This window comes from Oncorhynchus gorbuscha, linkage group LG03, assembly GCF_021184085.1.
Source record: "Oncorhynchus gorbuscha isolate QuinsamMale2020 ecotype Even-year linkage group LG03, OgorEven_v1.0, whole genome shotgun sequence".
Lineage (NCBI taxonomy): Eukaryota > Metazoa > Chordata > Actinopteri > Salmoniformes > Salmonidae > Oncorhynchus > Oncorhynchus gorbuscha.
Genome location: NC_060175.1, coordinates 15614646 through 15638421, shown reverse-complemented (window position 1 = coordinate 15638421; position 23776 = coordinate 15614646). Strand labels below are relative to the sequence as shown.

The following is a 23776-nucleotide window of genomic DNA, read 5'->3' as shown; positions in this document are numbered from 1 at the left end:
TGCCTGGTTTATGTGATGCCTGGTTTATGTGATGCCTGGTTTATGTGATGCCTGGTTTATGTGATGCCTGGTTTATGTGATGCCTGGTTTATGTGATGCCTGGTTTATTTATGGTTTATGTGATGCCTGGTTTATGTGATGCCTGGTTTATGTGATGCCTGGTTTATGTGATGCCTGGTTTATGTGATGTGATGCCTGGTTTATGTGATGCCTGGTTTTTATGGTGATGCCTGGTTTATGTGATGCCTGGTTTATGTGATGCCTGGTTTATGTGATGCCTGGTTTATGTGATGCCTGGTTTATGTGATGCCTGGTTTATGTGATGCCTGGTTTATGTGATGCCTGGTTTGGTTTGTGTGATGCCTGGTTTATGTGTGCCTGGTTTATGTGATGCCTGGTTTATGTGGTGCCTGATGCCTGGTTTATGTGTGCCTGGTTTATGCCTGGTTTATGTGATGCCTGGTTTATGTGATGCCTGGTTTATGTGATGCCTGGTTTATGTGATGCCTGGTTTATGTGATGCCTGGTTTATGTGATGCCTGGTTTATGTGATGCCTGGTTTATGTGATGCCTGGTTTATGTGGTGCATGGTTTATGTGGTGCCTGGTTTATGTGATGCCTGGTTTATGTGGTGCCTGGTTTATGTGATGCCTGGTTTATGTGATGCCTGGTTTATGTGGTGCCTGGTTTATGTGATGCCTGGTTTATGTGGTGCCTGGTTTATGTGATGCCTGGTTTATGTGATGCCTGGTTTATGTGGTGCCTGGTTTATGTGATGCCTGGTTTATGGTGCCTGGTTTATGTGATGCCTGGTTTATGTGGTGCCTGGTTTATGTGATGCCTGGTTTATGTGGTGCCTGGTTTATGTGGTGCCTGGTTTATGTGGTGCCTGGTTTATGTGATGCCTGGTTTATGTGATGCCTGGTTTATGTGATGCCTGGTTTATGTGATGCCTGGTTTATGTGATGCCTGGTTTATGTGGTGCCTGGTTTATGTGATGCCTGGTTTATGTGATGCATGGTTTATGTGATGCCTGGTTTATGTGATGCCTGGTTTTTGATGCCTGGTTTATGTGATGCCTGGTTTATGTGGTGCCTGGTTTATGTGATGCCTGGTTTATGTGGTGCCTGGTTTATGTGATGCCTGGTTTTTATGCCTGGTTTATGTGATGCCTGGTTTATGTGATGCCTGGTTTATGTGATGCCTGGTTTATGTGATGCCTGGTTTTATGTGATGCCTGGTTTATGTGATGCCTGGTTTATGTGATGCCTGGTTTATGTGATGCCTGGTTTATGTGATGCCTGGTTTATGTGGTGCCTGGTTTATGTGATGCCTGGTTTATGTGATGCCTGGTTTATGTGATGCCTGGTTTATGTGGATGCCTGGTTTATGTGGTGCCTGGTTTATGTGGTGCCTGGATGCCTGGTTTATTGATGCCTGGTTTATGTGGTGCCTGGTTTATGTGATGCCTGGTTTATGTGATGCCTGGTTTATGTGATGCCTGGTTTATGTGATGCCTGGTTTATGTGATGCCTGGTTTATGTGGTGCCTGGTTTATGCCTGGTTTATGTGATGCCTGGTTTATGTGATGCCTGGTTTATGTGATGCCTGGTTTATGTGGTGCCTGGTTTTTATGCCTGGTTTATGTGGTGCCTGGTTTATGTGATGCCTGGTTTATGTGGTGCCTGGTTTATGTGATGCCTGGTGCCTGGTTTATGTGATGCCTGGTTTATGTGATGCCTGGTTTATGTGATGCCTGGTTTATGTGATGCCTGGTTTATGTGGTGCCTGGTTTATGTGGTGCCTGGTTTATGTGATGCCTGGTTTATGTGATGCCTGGTTTATGTGATGCCTGGTTTATGTGATGCCTGGTTTATGTGATGCCTGGTTTATGTGATGCCTGGTTTATGTGATGCCTGGTTTATGTGATGCCTGGTTTATGTGATGCCTGGTTTATGTGATGCCTGGTTTTTGATGCCTGGTTTATGCCTGGTTTATGTGATGCCTGGTTTATGTGGTGCCTGGTTTATGTGATGCCTGGTTTATGTGGTGCCTGGTTTATGTGATGCCTGGTTTATGTGATGCCTGGTTTATGTGATGCCTGGTTTATGTGGTGCCTGGTTTATGTGATGCCTGGTTTATGTGGTGCCTGGTTTATGTGGTGCCTGGTTTATGTGATGCCTGGTTTATGCCTGGTTTATGTGCCTGGTTTATGTGATGCCTGGTTTATGTGATGCCTGGTTTATGATGTTTATGTGGTGCCTGGTTTATGTGATGCCTGGTTTATGTGATGCCTGGTTTATGTGGTGCCTGGTTTATGTGATGCCTGGTTTATGTGATGCCTGGTTTATGTGGTGCCTGGTTTATGTGGTGCCTGGTTTATGTGATGCCTGGTTTATGTGATGCCTGGTTTATGTGATGCCTGGTTTATGTGATGCCTGGTTTATGTGATGCCTGGTTTATGTGGTGCCTGGTTTATGTGATGCCTGGTTTATGTGATGCCTGGTTTATGTGGTGCCTGGTTTATGTGGTGCCTGGTTTATGTGATGCCTGGTTTATGTGGTGCCTGGTTTATGTGATGCCTGGTTTATGTGATGCCTGGTTTATGTGATGCCTGGTTTATGTGGTGCCTGGTTTATGTGATGCCTGGTTTATGTGTGCCTGGTTTATGTATGCCTGGTTTATGTGGTGCCTGGTTTATGTGATGCCTGGTTTATGTGGTGCCTGGTTTATGTGATGCCTGGTTTATGTGATGCCTGGTTTATGTGGTGCCTGGTTTATGTGGTGCCTGGTTTTTGCCTGGTTTATGTGTGCCTGGTTTTGTGTGATGCCTGGTTTATGTGATGCCTGGTTTATGTGATGCCTGTTTATGTGATGCCTGGTTTATGTGATGCCTGGTTTATGTGGTGCCTGGTTTATGTGGTGCCTGGTTTATGTGATGCCTGGTTTATGTGATGCCTGGTTTATGTGATGCCTGGTTTATGTGATGCCTGGTTTATGTGGTGCCTGGTTTATGCCTGGTGATGCCTGGTTTATGTGGTGCCTGGTTTATGTGGTGCCTGGTTTATGTGGTGCCTGGTTTATGTGGTGCCTGGTTTATGTGGTGCATGGTTTATGTGATGCCTGGTTTATGTGGTGCCTGGTTTATGTGATGCCTGGTTTATGTGGTGCCTGGTTTATGTGATGCCTGGTTTATGTGATGCCTGGTTTATGTGATGCCTGGTGGTTTATGTGCCTGGTTTATGTGATGCCTGGTTTATGTGGTGCCTGGTTTATGTGATGCCTGGTTTTTATGCCTGGTGGTGCCTGGTTTATGTGATGCCTGGTTTATGTGATGCCTGGTTTATGTGATGCCTGGTTTATGTGATGCCTGGTGGTTTATGTGATGCCCTGGTTTATGTGTGTCGTGTATGTGATGCCTGTCGTGTATGTGATGCCTGTCGTGTATGTGATGCCTGGTTTATGTGATGCCTGTCGTGTATGTGATGCCTGTCGTGTATGAAGGAACGAGATGTTATTCATCAAGTATATACTCGATGTAGATCTCATTATTACACATCAATTACAATGGCAATGCAAGCGTCTTTCCCATAGAGTTACAGCAATGTCACGTTTAAGAAACTTGGGCACCATAGCAACAAATGAGGTCCAAAACAAGAGTGTTATTTTTAGAATATCCACTCGGGCAGGGACCTATTGCGTGTCAAATAAAAGCACCTGTCTCTATGACAAAGTGCATTGCCATCTCACACCGTAAGTGTGTTTTTCCCCAAACCTACTTCATACAGCTGGACATTGGGAGGCTGGGTGTCCTTTTATTTGCAGTTAATTCTTGCCTCCTTCACCAGGCCCTCTTCAGCATGAATCTTCATTTTGCTCCTGACACCCTTGAATGTGAATTCTTCATTTCCTGTCCTTTTTATTTATATCTGTCGCCCTGGTGATTTGATCATGCTGAGAATACTAGATTAGCAATTGCCTCGTCCTTGAATCCGCCTCAAGGACATCTGTTCCTGAAATGTTATTGTTTGCTTGGTTCTTAACCCTCTGGTGTCCAGAGGCTCTTTCAACATTTTATGTTCAACACTCTCTTTTCTGATGTACTTTTATTCTCCAAACAAAGATTACATTGAAAGGGATTTGTTCTTCACAGGAGGATTATCTGTAAAAAAATAATAATAATAATAATAAAGACTGTTAAAGGGAACTCTTCCGTTGAAATAATCATTTGATATGTTGTCCTATACAGTGTACTCAATTGGGTTGTGCTGTCATGTGTTAAATCACGTTCTTTAGCCCACAACGGCCAAATCAACTTGAGATGATGATACAGATCATCATGATACAAAGTTGATGATTACACATACAGAGATTATGCAAAGGGGAGGAGCTTCTTCTTCTGAGTGACACCATAAATTCCATTAAAAACACTTTCAAACTGATGATTGCTGTTTCTTCTAGAGTTTGACTGTTGTCAGTTCTACAGTACTGATGAGGTGTACTTTCATGCCACAGACCCTCTGGATCCAGCATAACTAGAATGTAAACACATTCCCTTGCCACAGACCCTCTGGATCCAGCATAACTAGAATGTAAACACATTCCCTTACCACAGACCCTCTGGATCCAGCATAACTAGAATGTAAACACATTCCCTTGCCACAGACCCTCTGGATCCAGCATAACTAGAATGTAAACACATTCCCTTGCCACAGACCCTCTGGATCCAGCATAACTAGAATGTAAACACATTCCCTTGCCACAGACCCTCTGGATCCAGCATAACTAGAATGTAAACACATTCCCTTGCCACAGACCCTCTGGATCCAGCATAACTAGAATGTAAACACATTCCCTTGCCACAGACCCTCTGGATCCAGCATAACTAGAATGTAAACACATTCCCTTGCCACAGACCCTCTGGATCCAGCATAACTAGAATGTAAACACATTCCCTTGCCACAGACCCTCTGGATCCAGCATAACTAGAATGTAAACACATTCCCTTGCCACAGACCCTCTGGATCCAGCATAACTAGAATGTAAACACATTCCCTTGCCACAGACCCTCTGGATCCAGCATAACTAGAATGTAAACACATTCCCTTGCCACAGACCCTCTGGATCCAGCATAACTAGAATGTAAACACATTCCCTTGCCACAGACATATTTGTTTTAACAAATGAATGCCCTCTGTTTCCAATTACCTGTGTTAGAAAACAAGCAATTCCCAATGATAAGATAGCAGCACTGAATCTTATTTAGTATCAGATTTATCAACATCATAAACTATGTTATTCTGTGAGCTCGGTTCACGTTTAGTTATTTTGTACTGCATGACTTATTGTTCACCAAGCTGTGCTTGAGCGTATTAGAGGCATCTTTTTAATGGATTTTACGTTCGTAGCCTCATTGGAAACTTTTCTCATATAGAGTATTTCATCCCCTGAGGTCTGTGGTCTAAGATCAATCGGTGTATTTGTCTTTGTTATTCCTCAAGGTGACTATGTGTTCCAGCCCCCTCCCAAAATAAAAAAAAAGTTATTTTTTTGTTGTTCAGATTCAGATCAATCCCCAGTTTTACGGCTATAAAGGAAAAAGAGTTAGAAAGGGGAAAGAAGTGCTTAGCTTTATTTAATTGAGTCTGATGTGTTGTAGATGTGCTTCCGTGAAAGGTCAGAAGAGAGAGAGAAACACGGTCGTTCTGGCAAAAGACAAGCTTTTGAACATAACCCTCTCTATATCTCTTACTCTCCTTTCTGTATCTCTCTCTCTCTCTTTTCTCCATCTCTCTTTCTTTCTAACTATTTCTTAATCGCTCGACCTCCTTTAATCCCCCTCTTCCTCTCTTTTTCCACTCTATTCTCCTCTCCCTCGCCCCTACCTCCTTCAATTAGCTCTCTCTTTCCCTTTCCCCTCTCCCTGACCCTGCCTCCTTCAATTTCCCCTCTCTTTTCCCCTCATCCCCATCCTCTTCCTCTCTCCCTCCGTCTATCCCTTCTCTGTATCTCTCTATCTCTCCCTCTGTCTATCCCTTCTCTCTCTCTCCCTCAGTCTATCCCTTCTCTGTCTCTCTCTATCTCTCCCTCTGTCTATCCCTTCTCTCTCTCTCCCTCTGTCTATCCCTTCTCTCTCTCTCCCTCTGTCTATCCCTTCTCTGTCTCTCCCTCTGTCTATCCCTTCTCTGTCTCTCCCTCCATCTATCCCTTCTCTCTCTCTCCCTCTGTCTATCCCTTCTCTCTCTCTCCCTCTGTCTATCCCTTCTCTGTCTCTCCCTCCATCTATCCCTTCTCTCTCTCTCCCTCTGTCTATCCCTTCTCTCTCTCTCCCTCTGTCTATCCCTTCTCTCTCTCTCCCTCTGTCTATCCCTTCTCTGTCTCTCTTTATCTCTCCCTCTGTCTATCCCTTCTCTCTCTCTCCCTCTGTCTACCCCTTCTCTCTCTCCCTCCGTCTATCCCTTCTCTGTCTCTCCCTCTGTCTATCCCTTCTCTGTCTCTCCCTCATCTATCCCTTCTCTGTCTCTCTCTCTATCTCTCCCTCTGTCTATCCCTTATCTCTCTCTCCCTCTGTCTAGCCCTTCTCTGTCTCTCCCTCCATCTATCCCTTCTCTCTCTCTCCCTCTGTCTATCCCTTCTCTGTCTCTCCCTCCATCTATCCCTTCTCTGTCTCTCCCTCCGTCTATCTCTTCTCTGTCTCTCCCTCCATCTATCCCTTCTCTCTCTCTCCCTCTGTCTATCTCCTCTGTCTATCCCTCATTCTCTCTCTCCCTCTGTCTATCCCTTCTCTGTCTCTCCCTCCATCTATCCCTTCTCTGTCTCTCCCTCTGTCTATCCCTTCTCTCTCTCTCCCTCTGTCTATCCCCCTTCTCTCTCTCTCCCTCTGTCTATCCCTTCTCTGTCTCTCTTTATCTCTCCCTCTGTCTATCCCTTCTCTCTCTCTCCCTCTGTCTACCCCTTCTCTCTCTCTCCCTCCGTCTATCCCTTCTCTGTCTCTCCCTCTGTCTATCCCTTCTCTGTCTCTCCCTCATCTATCCCTTCTCTGTCTCTCTCTCTATCTCTCCCTCTGTCTATCCCTTATCTCTCTCTCCCTCTGTCTAGCCCTTCTCTGTCTCTCCTCCATCTATCCTTCTCTCTCTCTCTCCTCTGTCTATCCCTTCTCTGTCTCTCCCTCTGTCTATCCCTTCTCTGTCTCCCTCCCTCTCTGTCTCTCCCTCCGTCTATCTCTTCTCTGTCTCTCCCTCTCTCTCCCTCTATCTATCCCTTCTCTCTCTCTCCCTCTCTCTGTCTGTCTCTCCCTCTGTCTATCCCTCATTCTCTGTCTCTCCCTCTGTCTATCCCTTCTCTGTCTCTCCCTCCATCTATCCCTTCTCTGTCTCTCCCTCTGTCTATCCCTCCTTCTCTGTCTCTCCCTCTGTCTATCCCTTCTCTGTCTCTCTCTATCTCTCCCTCCGCCTATCCCTTCTCTCCCTCGCCCTCTCTCAGTCTATCCTTTCTCTGTCTCTCCCTCCGTCTATCCCTTCTCTGTCTCTCCCTTCATCTATCCCTTCTCTGTCTCTCCCTCAGTCTATCCCTTCTCTGTCTCTCCCTATCTCTTCCTCCGTCTATCTCTTCTCTCTCTCTCTCTCCATAACTCTCCCTGCGTCTATCTCTTCTCTGTCTCTCCCTTCGTCTATCCCTTCTCTGTCTCTCCCTCTGTCTATCCCTTCTCTGTCTCTCCCTATCTCTTCCTCCGTCTATCTCTTCTCTCTCTCTCTCTCCATAACTCTCCCTCCGTCTATCCCTTCTCTCTCTCTGTCTGTCTCTCCCTCTCTGTCTCTCCCTTCTCTGTCTATCCCTTCTCTGTCTCTCCCTCCAACTATCCCTTCTCTGTCTCTCCCTCTGTCTGTCTCTCCCTCCGTCTATCTCTTCTCTGTCTCTCCCTCTCTCTCCCTCTATCTATCCCTTCTCTCTCTCCCTCTGTCTGTCTGTCTCTCCCTCTGTCTATCCCTTCTCTGTCTCTCCCTCTGTCTGTCTGTCTCTCCCTCCGTCTATCCCTTCTCTGTCTCTCTCTCCGTCTATCTCTTCTCTGTCTCTCCCTCTCTCTCCCTCTATCTATCCCTCTGTCTGTCTCTCCATCTGTCTATCTCTTCTCTGTCTATCCCTCTCGTCTCTCCCCCTCTGTCTGTCTCTCCCTCCGTCTATCCCTTCTCTCTCTCCCTCTCTCTATCCCTCTCTGTCTCCCTCCCTTCTCTGTCTCTCCCTTTGTCTATCTTCTGTCTCTCCCTTTGTCTATCCCTCTGTCTCTCCCTGTCTGTCTATCCGTCTTCCCTCTGTCTCTCCCTCCGTCTATCCCTTCTCTGTCTCTCCCTCCGTCTATCCCTTCTCTGTCTCTCCCTCCGTCTATCCCTTCTCTGTCTCTCCCTCCGTCTATCCCTTCTCTGTCTCTCCCTTTGTCTATCCCTTCTCTGTCTCTCCCTCTGTCTGTCTCTCCCTCCGTCTATCCCTTCTCTGTCTCTCCCTCTGTCTGTCTCTCCCTTTGTCTATCCCTTCTCTGTCTCTCCCTCTGTCTGTCTCTTCTCTGTCTCTCCCTCCGCCTATCCCTTCTCTGTCTCTCCCTCCGTCTATCCCTTTTCTGTCTCTCCCTCCGTCTACCCCTTCTCTCTCTCTCCCTCTCTCTATCCCCTCTGTCTCTCCCTCTGTCTCTCCCTCTGTCTGTCTCTCCCTCCGTCTACCCCTTCTCTCTCTCTCCCTCTCTCTATCCCCTCTGTCTCTCCCTCTGTCTCTCCCTCTGTCTGTCTCTCCCTCCGTCTATCTCTTCTCTGTCTCTCCCTCCGTCTATCCCTTCTCTGTCTCTCCCTCCGTCTATCCCTTCTCTCTCTCCCTCTCTCTATCCCCTCTGTAGTCCTCCGTCTATCTCTTCTCTGTCTCTCCCTCCGTCTATCCCTTCTGTCTCTCCCTTTGTCTATCCCTTCTCTGTCTCTCCCTCTGTCTGTCTCTCCCTCCGTCTATCCCTTCTCTGTCTCTCCCTCCGTCTATCTCTTCTCTGTCTCTCCCTCCGCCTATCCCTTCTCTGTCTCTCCCTCCGTCTATCCCTTTTCTGTCTCTCCCTCCGTCTACCCCTTCTCTCTCTCCCTCTCTCTATCCCCTCTGTCTCTCCCTCTGTCTCTCCCTCTGTCTGTCTCTCCCTCCATCTACCCCTTCTCTCTCTCTCCCTCTCTCTATCCCCTCTGTCTCTCCCTCTCTGTCTCTCCCTCCGTCTATCCCTTCTCTGTCTCTCCCTCTGTCTATCCCTTCTCTGTCTCTCCCTCCGTCTATCCCTTCTCTCTCTCCCTCTCTCTATCCCTTTTCTGTCTCTCCCTCCGTCTACCCCTTCTCTCTCTCCCTCTCTCTATCCCCTCTGTCTCTCCCTTCGTCTATCCCTTCTCTCTCCCTCTCTCTATCCCTTCTCTCTCTCTCCCTCCGTCTATCCCTTCTCTGTCTCTCCCTCCGTCTATCCCTTCTCTCTCTCTCCCTCTCTCTATCCCTTCTCTCTCTCTCCCTCCGTCTATCCCTTCTCTGTCTCTCCCTCCGTCTATCCCTTCTCTGTCTCTCCCTTCGTCTATCCCTTCTCTGTCTCTCCCTTCGTCTATCCCTTCTCTGTCTCTCCCTCCGTCTATCTCTTCTCTGTCTCTCCCGTCGTCTATCTCTTCTCTGTCTCTCCCTCCGTCTATCCCTCTCTGTCTCTTCCTATCTCTCTCTCCCTCCGTCTATCCCTCTCTGTCTCTTCCTATCTCTCTCTCCCTCCGTCTATCCCTCTCTGTCTCTTCCTATCTCTCTCTCCCTCCGTCTATCCCTTCTCTGTCTCTCCCTCCGTCTATCCCTTCTCTGTCTCTCCCTCTGTCTATCCCTTCTCTGTCTCTCCTTCCGTCTATCCCTTCTCTGTCTATCCCTCTGTCTATCCCTTCTCTGTCTCTCCATCCGTCTATCTCTTCTCTGTCTCCTCCGTGTGTCCCTCTCTGTCTCTTCCTGTCTCTCTCTCCTTCCGTCTATCTCTTCTCTGTCTCTCCATCTCTCTCCCTCCGTCTATCCCTTCTCTGTCTCTTCCTCCGTCTATCTCTTCTCTGTCTCTCCCTATATCTATCCCTTCTCTGTCTCTCCCTCTCTCTCCCTCTGTCTATCCCTTCTCTGTCTCTTCCTCCGTCTATCTCCTCTCTGTCTCTTCCTGTCTCTCCCTATATCTATCTCTTCTCTGTCTCTCCATCTCTCTCCCTCTGTCTATCCCTTCTCTGTCTCTCCCTCTGTCTATCCCTTCTCTGTCTCTCCCTCTGTCTATCCCTTCTCTGTCTCTCCCTCCGTCTATCCCTTCTCTGTCTTTCTCTCCATCTTCTTTGTGGGGGAGATGGGGGAGATTGTGGGGGTAATCACTCAGTTGGTGTCGGCAAGGGTTCAGGAGTTATTGTCTCCTATAATTAACTGGTTATCAAACAAGAAGATTTCATTAAGGTACAATTACTGGCTAATTCTTGTGGGACACCCCCCCGTGTCAGGATTACGACCGTGGCATATGCTCCCTTGAAGCTTTGTTATTTCTAATTCATCCCGACCTGCAGCCTCTGACGGCTTCAATCGCTAATGAATCCACTCACTTTGGAATAATTAGAGAATCCTTAGGCATGGTAATTTATTTAAAAGTATCCGTCGTCGGACTAATCATTAGCTGTGTTAAATGAATTTTAAATGAAAGCTGCTGGGAGTACTTAGGGGTTCGTTAAATAGGCAGCGCCGGCTCTATCATTATTTAAGGGCTGAGGAGCTAAGGTTGCAACTTCCAACCCAGAAATATCATCACAGTCTGTTCAATTTTTTTGTTCTAGGATTAAGATATATGTCCAGATGTTTTTGTATATATTAACAGATTTCGATATGAATATTTGTAATGTGGAAACAAATGATGGCACATCACCATATATGGTCACTCCTCTCCTCCTCCCTCCGCTCTATTTTGACGTTCATGTCATTAGAGGGAGAGAATAGAATAATGCAGATATATGATTGAGATGGGAGGATAAACATCAGCCTATCAGCAAAAGCCTCTTTTTACTCCCCCTATAGAAGGCTGCAGTGCAAGTGTGCGTGTGCGTGTGTGTGTGTGCCTTATCCACCGTGTGTGTCTGTGTCTTTCAGATGTGAGCACATCCATGTGTTCGTTGCTAGCTTGTCTGTGTGCATTTGCAACGTATGAATGCCTAATGGTAATTCTGACCCATCTCTATCAGAGAACGACCTGTCTCTAAGAACTCTATGAAGAGAACTTTAATTATCCTCTCTCTGCTCATGCAGTCTATTTTGTAGAAGGACTCCCTAGAGAATCCAAGAGCGGGAATGTGCATGGAAGAAAGCCAACTTATTCCCTACACGGTGCACTACTGTACTTAAAAGTAATGCACTATTTAGTAAATAGGGTGTTGTTTGGGACGTAGGCAAGGGATTTTACATCCATTTAAGGATGGACTCTTGTTTTCTTACCATCAAAAAGGAACGGGGGCCTCAGTCTCAGCCTCGGCAAATGCTGGCAACCCCACATGACTGACACAGTATTATATTAACCTGAATTCCCCTTCTGAACGTGTATCATTTGAGGTTTGTTCGGCGGATGTCCATTGCCTAATGCTGTTTGGAATTTTTGTCTCGTCTAGATGCTTTGATGGGACATCAACTCTAATTTAGCGATGTGTTGCTTCAATGGAGGCAAAAACGGTGTAGCAAAATGCAGTGACAAATGGTGTTTTCTACCTTTATTTCATCATACCCCTATCTCTCTCTAAACGCCACGTCTCCCCCTGTTATCCCTCTCCTCCTCCCTCTCTTCCTCAACTGCACATCCTCTTCAGACATATTCCATCACTGTGGGAAAAACAACACAAAACTGAATGGGATGTTTCTTTTTCCAGTGGTTCACATGGTATTGATACCATATGCATCATTGAGTCAAATATTGTTTCTTCTAGGTTGGGAAGGAATAGGGACCAGAGTTGAATTCAGTGTGGTGAAAAATTCAGAATGTTGCAGACAAAATCCTCAATTCAACCTGACAGACAAATCTGTTCTGTTCTATCTGAAAGTTCTGTAACACCCTCCTGAACAGGACCCCAGGGTGTTTAGCCCTGCACTTAAAGTGTCTGCTAAATGATACAAATGTATGTAAAATGCCTAGCCATTAAAAAGAGCATTTCTAAATGATAAAAATGTATGTAAAATGCCTAGCCTAGCCATTAAAAAGAGCATTTCTAAATTATAAAAATGTATGTAAAATGCCTAGCCTCAAAAAGAGCATTTTCTAAATGATGAAATTGTATGTAAAAAAAAACAGACCACTGCGTTGTTTCTGTTTGTCTCTTGCAGGGCAACAACAAGAAAACAGAGTGATTTTAGTCTAACCACATTTAAAAAAATACTACCTTTTACTATACAATACTACTGTGCTTACTATAGAATTCTATAGTAAACTGTAGTATACTGCAGAATACTACACTACACACTGTAGTATCCCTTAATCATGTGTAGTACTTACTATAAAATGGTGTAGTATTCTTTAGAATAGTATAGTGCTTCTTCACCTGCATTGCTTGCTGTTTGGGGTTTTAGGCTGGGTTTCTGTACAGCACTTTGAGATATCAGCTGATGTATGAAGGGCTATATAAATACATTTGATTTGATTTTGATATAGTAAATGCTACAGTATTATCTGGGGAAAAATACAACTGTAGTAACAACTGTCGTAAACACTACAATAATGTCCACAAAAACACTTAACTATAGTAAATACTAGAGCATATCATTTACATATAAACTTTCCATCCCCCCTCCACCATATCCCAATTTGTGACACCTATAAGTTAGAAACCTATATGCCAAATATAGACCATATATTGTGTTCCCTACAGGTTGTAAAAAAGTGTAGAAGCTCTGAACTATCTGTTCAGACTGCAGTCTTGCTCATCTACAGGTTATGGAAAATTCGCTCTTTTCGCGTTTCTCCAGTAGGTTTCCTGAAAGAGAAAACCTCAGTGATAAAGATAATAAACCAAAGACACTATAGTAAATACTACATTCATCTGCAAAAACACTATAGTAAATACTACATTCATCTGCAAAAACACTATAGTAAATACTACATTCATCTGCAAAAACACTATAGTAAATACTACATTCATCTGCAAAAACACTATAGTAAATACTACATTCATCTGCAAAAACACTATAGTAAATACTACATTCATCTGCAAAAACACTATAGTAAATACTACATTCATCTGCAAAAACACTATAGTAAATACTACATTCATCTGCAAAAACACTATAGTAAATACTACATTCATCTGCAAAGACACTATAGTAAATACTACATTCATCTGCAAAAACACTATAGTAAATAAACATCTGCAAAAACACTATAGTAAATACTAATTCATCTGCAAAGCAAAAACACTATAGTAAATACTACATTCATCTGCAAAAACACTATAGTAAATAAATTCACTAGTAAATACTACATTCATCTGCAAAAACATTAAATGCAAAAACACTACTACATTCTGCAAAAACACTATAGTAAATACTACATTCATCTGCAAAAACACTATAGTAAATACTACATTCATCTGCAAAGACACTATAGTAAATACTACATTCATCTGCAAAAACACTATAGTAAATACTACATTCATCTGCAAAAACAGTAATTACTTAAGTGATAATGCCCAAGAAGCCAGTTTACATTTTTTAAATGTATTTTTATTTCACCTTTATTTAACCAGGTAGGCCAGTTGAGAACACCTTTATTTAACCAGGTAGGCCAGTTGAGAACACCTTTATTTAACCAGGTAGGCCAGTTGAGAACACCTTTATTTAACCAGGTAGGCCAGTTGAGAACACCTTTATTTAACCAGGTAGGCCAGTTGAGAACAAATTCTCATTTACAACTGCAACCTGGCCAAGATAGAGCAAAACAGTGCAACCAAAACAACAATACAGAGATACACATAGAATAAAAAAACGTACAGTCAATAACACAATAGAAAAATCTATGTACAGTGTGTGCAAATGTGTATGGAGTGTATGGAGGATATATTGGCACGGGTGTTGTTAGGCCGAGAAGAAGCCGAGGGATGGCAAACCATGCCAATATATCCTCCAAACACTGTCTTTAAGGGCATTATCACTTTTGTAGAGCCGGTTACCAACCTATTCAAATAATGATTGACAAATTTGAATTAAAAACGTTATTTTGATTAATATATTCATAACATTTCTAGGGTTGCTACCCAAGCCGGCTGGTCATTTGTTCTATCGGTTCAGTTGCTAGAGACGCGACCCAGTTGTTCAGACTTTTTGTTCTGTATCTATGGATGCGACCCAGTCGTTCGTTCTAAATGTTCCATTGCCATACTGACTGGCAACGTTCGTATCCCTTGCTTGGTAGCTAGCCAATACAAATCGCTGTTGAAAACTAAATGTTAGGCTAAAAGAAATGTTAGATCATTTCCAGATGTTTTTCATAGTGGAGATCAAGTTTATAAAGTACCTGGCTGGGCTGATGAGACAGTGGATTGCGCAGTCAAATGGAACAGAATAAATAGGCATTTTAACATCATAGATTTAGCCAGTGGTAACTTGTGGTATAGACACTGGCTGGAATGCGGTTTTAACCAATCAGCATTTAGGATTAGACCCACCCGTTGTATAATATAGTATATACTACAGTTTTATTTTACTACAGTATTTATACTATAGTTAACTGTAAATACTACAGTATATTACAGTAAATACTAGAGTGAGTACTTTGGGAAAGGCCGCAAAAACACTACAGTGAATACTATAGTATTTATATCATAGTATATACTGGAGTATTTGTTCATGTGTGTCTGCTAAATGACCAAAATGTCATTTAAAATGCTTAGCCTAGCTTAGCGCCTTGTCACTTACCACTGCTTTCTTGCTGTTTGTCTCTCTCTCGCAGGGCTACAAGAGGAAAACAGAGGCGGCGAAGAAAGAGTACCTGAAAGCCCTGGCCACGTACCGAGCCACTCTGGTTACCAAGGTAATGGCGGGGGGGGGGTCACGTCTCTGATAAACATGGTTCAGTGGTGATATAAGGGATAATAAATTAGATGGAGAGTTCTTCTCTCCTCCTGGGGTAGGGGCTGCTGGAGAAGGTTTATGTGTGTTTGCTTTGAAGAGAACGGTGAAAATTAGGGCCCAAACACACACACATGCACACAAACATAGACACACACACACAGACATGCTCACACACACAGAAACACACACGCACGCAGACACACACACCTTTATTCGTCTGTGTTATTTGCAACACGTCAAGAGGACGGGATGGACGAAAGGTGTGTGGGGGGGGGGACTGTGTGTGTGTGTGTGTGTTCGTGTGTGTCTATGTGTGTGTCGGTGTGTGTGTCTCTGTGTGTCTGTGTGTGTGTCGGTGTGTGTGTCTGTGTGTCTGTCTGTGTGTGTGTATATATCTTTCTGTGTGTGTGTGTGTGTGTGTGTGTGTGTGTGTGTGTGTGTGTGTGTGTGTGTGTGTGTGTGTGTGTGTGTGTGTGTGTGTGTGTGTGTGTGTGTGTGTGTGTGTGTGTGTGTGTGTTTGTCTGTGTGTGTGTGTTTGTCTGTCTGTGTGTGTCTGTGTGTGTGCATGAGAGAGGGTGTATATGCCTATGTGCGTTCTTACGTATGCATGTTCATGTGTGTGTGTGTGTCTGTGTGTGTCTGTGTGTGTGTGGAGGCATGAGTGAGCATTGCTTAGTATGGTGGCTCCTGGTTCTGCCACCTGAGGAACTGCCTGAGGAACTGCCTGAGGAACTGACTGAGGAACTGCCTGAGGAACTGACTGAGGAACTGCCTGAGGCTGCCTGAGGAACTGACTGAGGAACTGACTGAGGAACTGCCTGAAGAACTGATTGAAGAACTGCCTGAGGCTGCCTGAGGAACTGACTGAGGAACTGACTGAGGAACTGACTGAGGAACTGTTTGAAGAACTGACTGAGGAACTGCCTGAGGAACTGTCTGAGGCTGCCTGAGGTACTGCCTGAGTAACTGTCTGAGGAACTGCCTGAGGAACTGACTGTGAAACGGCCTGAGGAACTGACTGAGGAACTGCCTGAGTAACTGCCTGAGGAACTGCCTGAAGAACTGCCTGAGGAACTGCCTGAGGAACTGCCTGAGAAACTGCCTGAGGAACTGACTGAGGAACTGACTGAGGAACTGACTGAGGATGCCTGAGTAACTGCCTGAGGAACTGCCTGAAGAACTGCCTGAGGAACTGCCTGAGGAACTGCCTGAGACTGCCTGAGGCTGCCTGAGGAACTGCCTGAGGAACTGCCTGAGGATCTGCCTGAGGAACTGACTGAGGATCTGTCTGGGGCTGCCTGAGGGACTGCCTGAGGAACTGCCTGAGGAACTGCCTGAGGAACTGCCTGAGGATCTGCCTGAGGAACTGCCTGAGAAACTGCCTGAGTAACTGCCTGAGGAACTGACTGAGGATCTGTCTGGGGCTGCCTGAGGAACTGCCTGAGGAACTGCCTGAGGAACTGCCTGAGGAACTGCCTGAGGAACTGCCTGAGGAACTGCTTGAGTAACTGCCTGCGGAACTGCCTGAGCAACTGCCTGAGTAACTGCCTGAGGAACTGCCTGAGTAACTGCCTGAGTAACTGCCTGAGGAACTGCCTGAGTAACTGCCTGAGGAACTGCCTGGGGCTGCCTGACGAACTGCCTGAGTAACTGCCTGCGGAACTGCCTGAGCAACTGCCTGAGTAACTGCCTGAGGAACTGCCTGAGTAACTGCCTGAGTAACTGCCTGAGGAACTGCCTGAGTAACTGCCTGAGGAACTGCCTGGGGCTGCCTGACGAACTGCCTGAGTAAGTGCCTGAGGAACTGACTGAGGAACTGCCTGAGGAACTGACTGAGGAACTGCCTGAGGAACTGCCTGAAAAACTGACTGAGGAACTGCCTGAGGAACTGCCTGAGGAACTGCCTGAGGAACTACTGTATTCAATACTGTATTCAACTTATCATATATACTTTGATATTTAGACTTTAGACAAGATAATCAATTCATGTCTGTTGTTTCTCAACTATGAGTCTTAAAGTACAAATTCAGAACCAGATTGGATACATAATATACAGTAGGATTGCATCATAATACATCCTACTAACATTTTTTGTGTGCCAGTCTTAGTGCCAAGCAACCTATGTCTTCCATTTCCATGTCTTCACTCCATTGTTTTCGCTTCACATAAACCCAAATTGCATTACCATGTTAAACAGCCTCCCACCGGTCCCCATGGCCTCACACTTCCTCCAAGGCTTACAAGCCCAAAACAAATGCCTTGATTAAGGCATGAACAGTTTATTCATCAACCTCTCTCTTTACCAGTTGCAAGTTTTTCCCCTTTAATAAAGCTCATTCTCACCACTCATTTGCGTAATTAAATATTGCTTTCTGACACATCTCGTATTCAAGGGCTTGATTGATGCGTGTGCAGATTGGCAGGCCTTTAAAAGAAATTAAAACAGGCAGAAAAAAACAGCAAATCTCCCATTCATTCACCACCACTCACAACAAGACACATCGTACATGTAGCCATTCAAAAGGATTCCTCTTTAAATAGTGTGTTTAAATTGCTGAAGAGAAGTGGGAATCAAGGACAGAGGAATTGAAGGTAATTAGAAATCGTCAGAGTGACATTTTTGGACGAGTCACGTGCCCGGTGTGTTCGGCGTGCACCTGTTACCATTTTGTTTGTGACGCACACTGATGATCTATGTTGGGGGGAAAAGAACACACACAAATAGAGCTTGATGACTACAGTACATGTCTCATTTAAAAGTACCAAGTTAACGAGGTTCATTCATTCAGAAAGTCAAAATGGAGGTTAGTGCTTTTCAACCCACCAAGGGACACATAATGGGATGGTTCACCCAAATGATACATTATTGGTTTCCTTACCTTGTTACTACTGCCTGTCCCTTTAAAGTTTCACATTTCTAAATCTCCACAAATAATATTCATAGAATAGGCTTAGTAGTATAGTATAGTATAAAATAGTACTGCTTTCAGTTGTGGTTGTTCAGTGCTTGGAAGGGAGCACACACACACTTCACTCCCACCCATCTCTCACCATTCTTTACCATTTCATATTCCACTTGACCTGCAAATGTCCCTTGTCTTTAGTCTTCTATCCATCTTTTCATTGATTATTTCTCTGTCTCTGTTCAATAGACAGTATGTACGCCATTACCAAATAGGATACATAGCTCACGTCAACAACTGTGACAGATAATGAGAGGGCCTGAACATACTTCATACCGCAGCAAAGTATACATATACGCTTGCTATTTCAAATCTATGAAATGAAGCAGCTCAGGGGATGTGACTTCCATGCTGAAATGAACTCAACATCATGATTTTCACATAGAGGGACCTGAGTGGATGATGTAGTCATATGTCCTACTAATTTAGTGTATTAGTTGTGTAATGTATTGGGTAATATATTTACATTGACATACCTGTATCTCACCAATATAAATGAGCTGTGTAATATATTGGGTAATACCTATTTTAACTGTCCTTTTTGTCCCTCTTGTCTTCCCCTCTGTCCTCAGAACTACAATGACCCTGTGGAGACGAAAAGTATCCAGACGAACCAGCCTTCTTCCCACATGATGCCCCCCAATCCACCCCTGTACAGCGTGCCACCCCAGCCCTCCTCCCCCTACAGTCTGGGGCCGGGGGGCTTCCCCCTGTCGGACATGCAGGGCTACGCGGGGGCTACGCGTCACGCACTCTCCCGGACCCTCAGCCAGTCTCAGATGCTGCCCAGCATTAGTGCCTCTCCCCCTTCCTCCTTCCAGATCAGCCCGCCCTTGCACCAACAGCTCTCCATGCACCAGAACTCCCTCCTCAACCAGCCAATCCGCATGCAGCACGGCCAGTCCCAGCCAATCATCTCCCACCAGATGGGACTCCAGGCATCCCTTCACTCACCTCCTCCTGGCCAGCAGGTTAGTGTGACTCTGCATATATCATATCTTATCACCAAATTATATGAAGGAATACTGGACATGCTCACTTTTCAGTAGGCTAGTGTGGAGAGTATGGACCATAGAGATCCAATTAAATTACTCATTCCTAATTCCAAACCATTTATAACCGTTTGGTTCTCTGTAACCTTAGCAACTAGTTTGGATCAGCAATCCATTACCAATTCCATTATTAGTCTAAACAGTATGACTGGTCCAGAATCAGAATTAGGTGGGGCGATACATTTACATTTACATTTACATTTAAGTCATTTAGCAGACGCTCTTATCCAGAGCGACTTACAAATTGGTGCATTCACCTTATGACATCCAGTGGAACAGTCACTTTACAACAGTGCATCTAAATCTTAAAGGGGGGGGTGAGAGGGAATACTTATCCTATCCTAGGTATTCCTTAAAGAGGTGGGGTTTCAGGTGTCTCCGGAAGGTGGTGATTGACTCCGCTGTCCTGGCGTCGTGAGGGAGTTTGTTCCACCATTGGGGGGCCAGAGCAGCGAACAGTTTTGACTGGGCTGAGCGGGAGCTGTACTTCCTCAGTGGTAGGGAGGCAAGCAGGCCAGAGGTGGATGAACGCAGTGCCCTTGTTTGGGTGTAGGGCCTGATCAGAGCCTGGAGGTACTGAGGTGCCGTTCCCCTCACAGCTCCGTAGGCAAGCACCATGGTCTTGTAGCGGATGCGAGCTTCAACTGGAAGCCAGTGGAGAGAACGGAGGAGCGGGGTGACGTGAGAGAACTTGGGAAGGTTGAACACCAGATGGGCTGCGGCGTTCTGGATGAGTTGAAGGGGTTTAATGGCACAGGCAGGGAGCCCAGCCAACAGCGAGTTGCAGTAGTCCAGACGGGAGATGACAAGTGCCTGGATTAGGACCGCCGCTAATGCAAACGGGCCACCGCCTTGATGTTGGTTGAGAACGACAGGGTGTTGTCCAGGATCACACCAAGGTTCTTAGCGCTCTGGGAGGAGGACACAATGGAGTTGTTAACCGTGATGGCGAGATCATGGAACGGGCAGTCCTTCCCCGGGAGGAAGAGCAGCTCCGTCTTGCCGAGGTTCAGCTTGAGGTGGTGATCCGTCATCCACACTGATATGTCTGCCAGACATGCAGAGATGCGATTCGCCACCTGGTCATCAGAAGGGGGGAAAGGAGAAGATTAGTTGTGTGTCGTCTGCATAGCAATGATAGGAGAGACCATGTGAGGTTATGACAGAGCCAAGTGACTTGGTGTATAGCGAGAATAGGAGAGGGCCTAGAACAGAGCCCTGGGGGACACCAGTGGTGAGAGCGCGTGGTGAGGAGACAGATTCTCGCCACGCCACCTGGTAGGAGCGACCTGTCAGGTAGGACGCAATCCAAGCGTGGGCCGCGCCGGAGATGCCCAACTTGGAGAGGGTGGAGAGGAGGATCTGATGGTTCACAGTATCGACGGCAGCCGATAGATCTAGAAGGATGAGAGCAGAGGAGAGAGAGTTAGCTTTAGCAGTGCGGAGCGCCTCCGTGATACAGAGGAGAGCAGTCTCAGTTGAATGACTAGTCTTGAAACCTGACTGATTTGGATCAAGAAGGTCATTCAGAGAGAGATAGCGGGAGAGCTGGCCAAGGACGGCACGTTCAAGAGTTTTGGAGAGAAAAGAAAGAAGGGATACTGGTCTGTAATTGTTGACATCGGAGGGATCGAGTGTAGGTTTTTTCAGAAGGGGTGCAACTCTCGCTCTCTTGAAGACGGAAGGGACGTAGCCAGCGGTCAGGGATGAGTTGATGAGCGAGGTGAGGTAAGGGAGAAGGTCTCCGGAAATGGTCTGGAGAAGAGGGGAGGGGATAGGGTCAAGCGGGCAGGTTGTTGGGCGGCCGGCCGTCACAAGACGCGAGATTTCATCTGGAGAGAGAGGGGAGAAAGAGGTCAGAGCACAGGGTAGGGCAGTGTGAGCAGAACCAGCGGTGTCGTTTGACTTAGCAAACGAGGATCGGATGTCGTCGACCTTCTTTTCAAAATGGTTGACGAAGTCGTCTGCAGAGAGGGAGGAGGGGGGGAGGATTCAGGAGGGAGGAGAAGGTGGCAAAGAGCTTCCTAGGGTTAGAGGCAGATGCTTGGAATTTAGCGTGGTAGAAAGTGGCTTTAGCAGCAGAGACAGAGGAGGAAAATGTAGAGAGGAGGGAGTGAAAGGATGCCAGGTCCTCAGGGAGGCGAGTTTTCCTCCATTTCCGCTCGGCTGCCCGGAGCCCTGTTCTGTGAGCTCGCAATGAGTCATCGAGCCACGGAGCGGGAGGGGAGGACCGAGCCGGCCTGGAGGATAGGGGACATAGAGAGTCAAAGGATGGAGAGGAGGGTTGAGGAGGCAGAATCAGGAGATAGGTTGGAGAAGGTTTGAGCGGAGGGAAGAGATGATAGGATGGAAGAGGAGAGAGTAGCGGGGGAGAGAGAGCGAAGGTTGGGACGGCGCGATACCATCCGAGTAGGGGCAGTGTGGGAGGTGTTGGATGAGAGCGAGAGGGAAAAGGATACAAGGTAGTGGTCGGAGACTTGGAGGGGAGTTGCAATGAGGTTAGTGGAAGAACAGCATCTAGTAAAGATGAGGTCGAGCATATTGCCTGCCTTGTGAGTAGGGGGGGAAGATGAGAGGGTGAGGTCAAAAGAGGAGAGGAGTGGAAGGAAGGAGGCAGAGAGGAATGAGTCGAAGGTAGACGTGGGGAGGTTAAAGTCGCCCAGAACTGTGAGAGGTGAGCCGTCCTCAGGAAAGGAGCTTATCAAGGCATCAAGCTCATTGATGAACTCTCCGAGGGAACCTGGAGGGCGATAAATGATAAGGATGTTAAGCTTGAAAGGGCTGGTAACTGTGACAGCATGGAATTCAAAGGAGGCGATAGACAGATGGGTAAGGGGAGAAAGAGAGAATGACCACTTGGGAGAGATGAGGATCCCGGTGCCACCACCCCGCTGACCAGAAGCTCTCGGGGTGTGCGAGAACACGTGGGCGGACGAAGAGAGAGCAGTAGGAGTTGTCTGTGGTGATCCATGTTTCCGTTAGTGCCAAGAAATCGAGGGACTGGAGGGAGGCATAGGCTGAGATGAACTCTGCCTTGTTGACCGCAGATCGGCAGTTCCAGAGGCTACCGGAGACCTGGAACTCCACGTGGGTCGTGCGCGCTGGGACCACCAGATTAGGGTGGCCGCGGCCACGCGGTGTGGAGCGTTTGTATGGTCTGTGCAGAGAGGAGAGAACAGGGATAAACAGACACATAGTTGACAGGCTACAGAAGAGGCTACGCTAATGCAAAGGAGATTGGAATGACAAGTGGACTACACGTCTCGAATGTTCAGAAAGTTAAGCTACGTAGCAAGAATCTTATTGACTAAAATGATTAAAAATGATACAGTACTGCTGAAGTAGGCTAGCTGGCAGTGGGTGCGTTGTTGACACTACACTAATCAAGTCGTTCCGTTGAGTGTAATAGTTTCTGCAGTGCTGCTATTCGGGGGCTAGCTGGCTAGCTAGCAGTGTTGTTTACGTTACGTTGCGTTAAAAGAACGACAATAGCTGGCTAGCTAACCTAGAAAATCGCTCTAGACTACACAATTATCTTTGATACAAAGACGGCTATGTAGCTAGCTATGTAGCTAGCTACGATCAAACAAATCAAACCAAACCGTTGTACTGTAATGAAATGAAAATGTGATACTACCTGTGAATGCGACCGGGTTGTTGAGTTCTATTCAGTAGACCTTGGCTAGCGTTGGCTAGCTGTTGGCTAGCTAGCAGAGTCTCCTACGTTAAGGACGACAAATAGCTGGCTAGCTAACCTCAGTAAATTAAGATAATCACTCTAAGACTACACTCTAAGACTACACACTCTAAACCTAAACAACACAATTATCTGGGATACGAAGATACGAAGACAGCAAAGACAGCTATGTAGCTAGCTAACACTACACTAATCAAGTCGTTCAGTTGAGTGTAATAGTTTTCCCAGTGCAGCTAATCAGTGGACGTTAGCTAGCTGGCTAGCTGCTGGGCAAATAGCAGTGAAGACTACGTTAGGACGGCGAAATACGATAATTACGCAATTATCTTTGATACAAAGACGGCTATGTAGCTAGCTGAGAAGAAATTGCTAAGATTAGACAAATCAAACCGTTGTGCTATAATGAAATATAATGAAATGTAATGAAAAAGTTATACTACCTGCGGGAGCGAAGTGGGATGCGACCACTCGCATCCCACTTTGAATGCTAAGCTTGATTTAACATTTTCTTGTTAACAAACTATAGTTTTGGCAAGTCGTTAAGGACATCTACATATGACACAAGTCATTTTTCCAACAATTGTTTACAGACAGATTATTTCACTTATAATTCACTGTATCAAAATTCTGGTGGGTCAGAAGTTTACATACACTCAATTAGAATTTGGTAGCATTGCCTTTAAATTGTTTAACTTGGGTCAAATGTTTTGGGTAGCCTTCCACAAGCTTTCCACAATTAATTGGGTGAATTTTGACCCATTCCTCCTGACAGAGTTGGTGTAACTGAATCAAGTTTGTAGGCCTCCTTGCTCGCACACGCTTTTTCTACTCTGCTCTATAGGATTGAGGTCAGGGCTTTGTGATGGCCACTCCAATACCTTGACTTTGTTGTCCTTAAACCATTTTGCCACAACTTTAGAAGTATGCTTGGGGTCATTGTCCATTTGGAAGACCCATTTGCGGCC

The 23776-nt window shown here is 45.9% G+C and overlaps 1 protein-coding gene across 1 annotated transcript in view; it reads left to right on the top strand.

The window, feature by feature from the left end:
* Positions 1-23776, top strand: part of LOC124016424 (TOX high mobility group box family member 2-like) — a 91317-nt gene that overhangs the window by 58573 nt on the left and 8968 nt on the right. Inside the window, exons 5-6 of the mRNA XM_046331986.1 lie at positions 14978-15058; positions 18635-19033. Coding sequence (XP_046187942.1) covers positions 14978-15058; positions 18635-19033 — 480 coding nt within the window. The remainder of the gene's footprint in view (positions 1-14977; positions 15059-18634; positions 19034-23776) is intronic.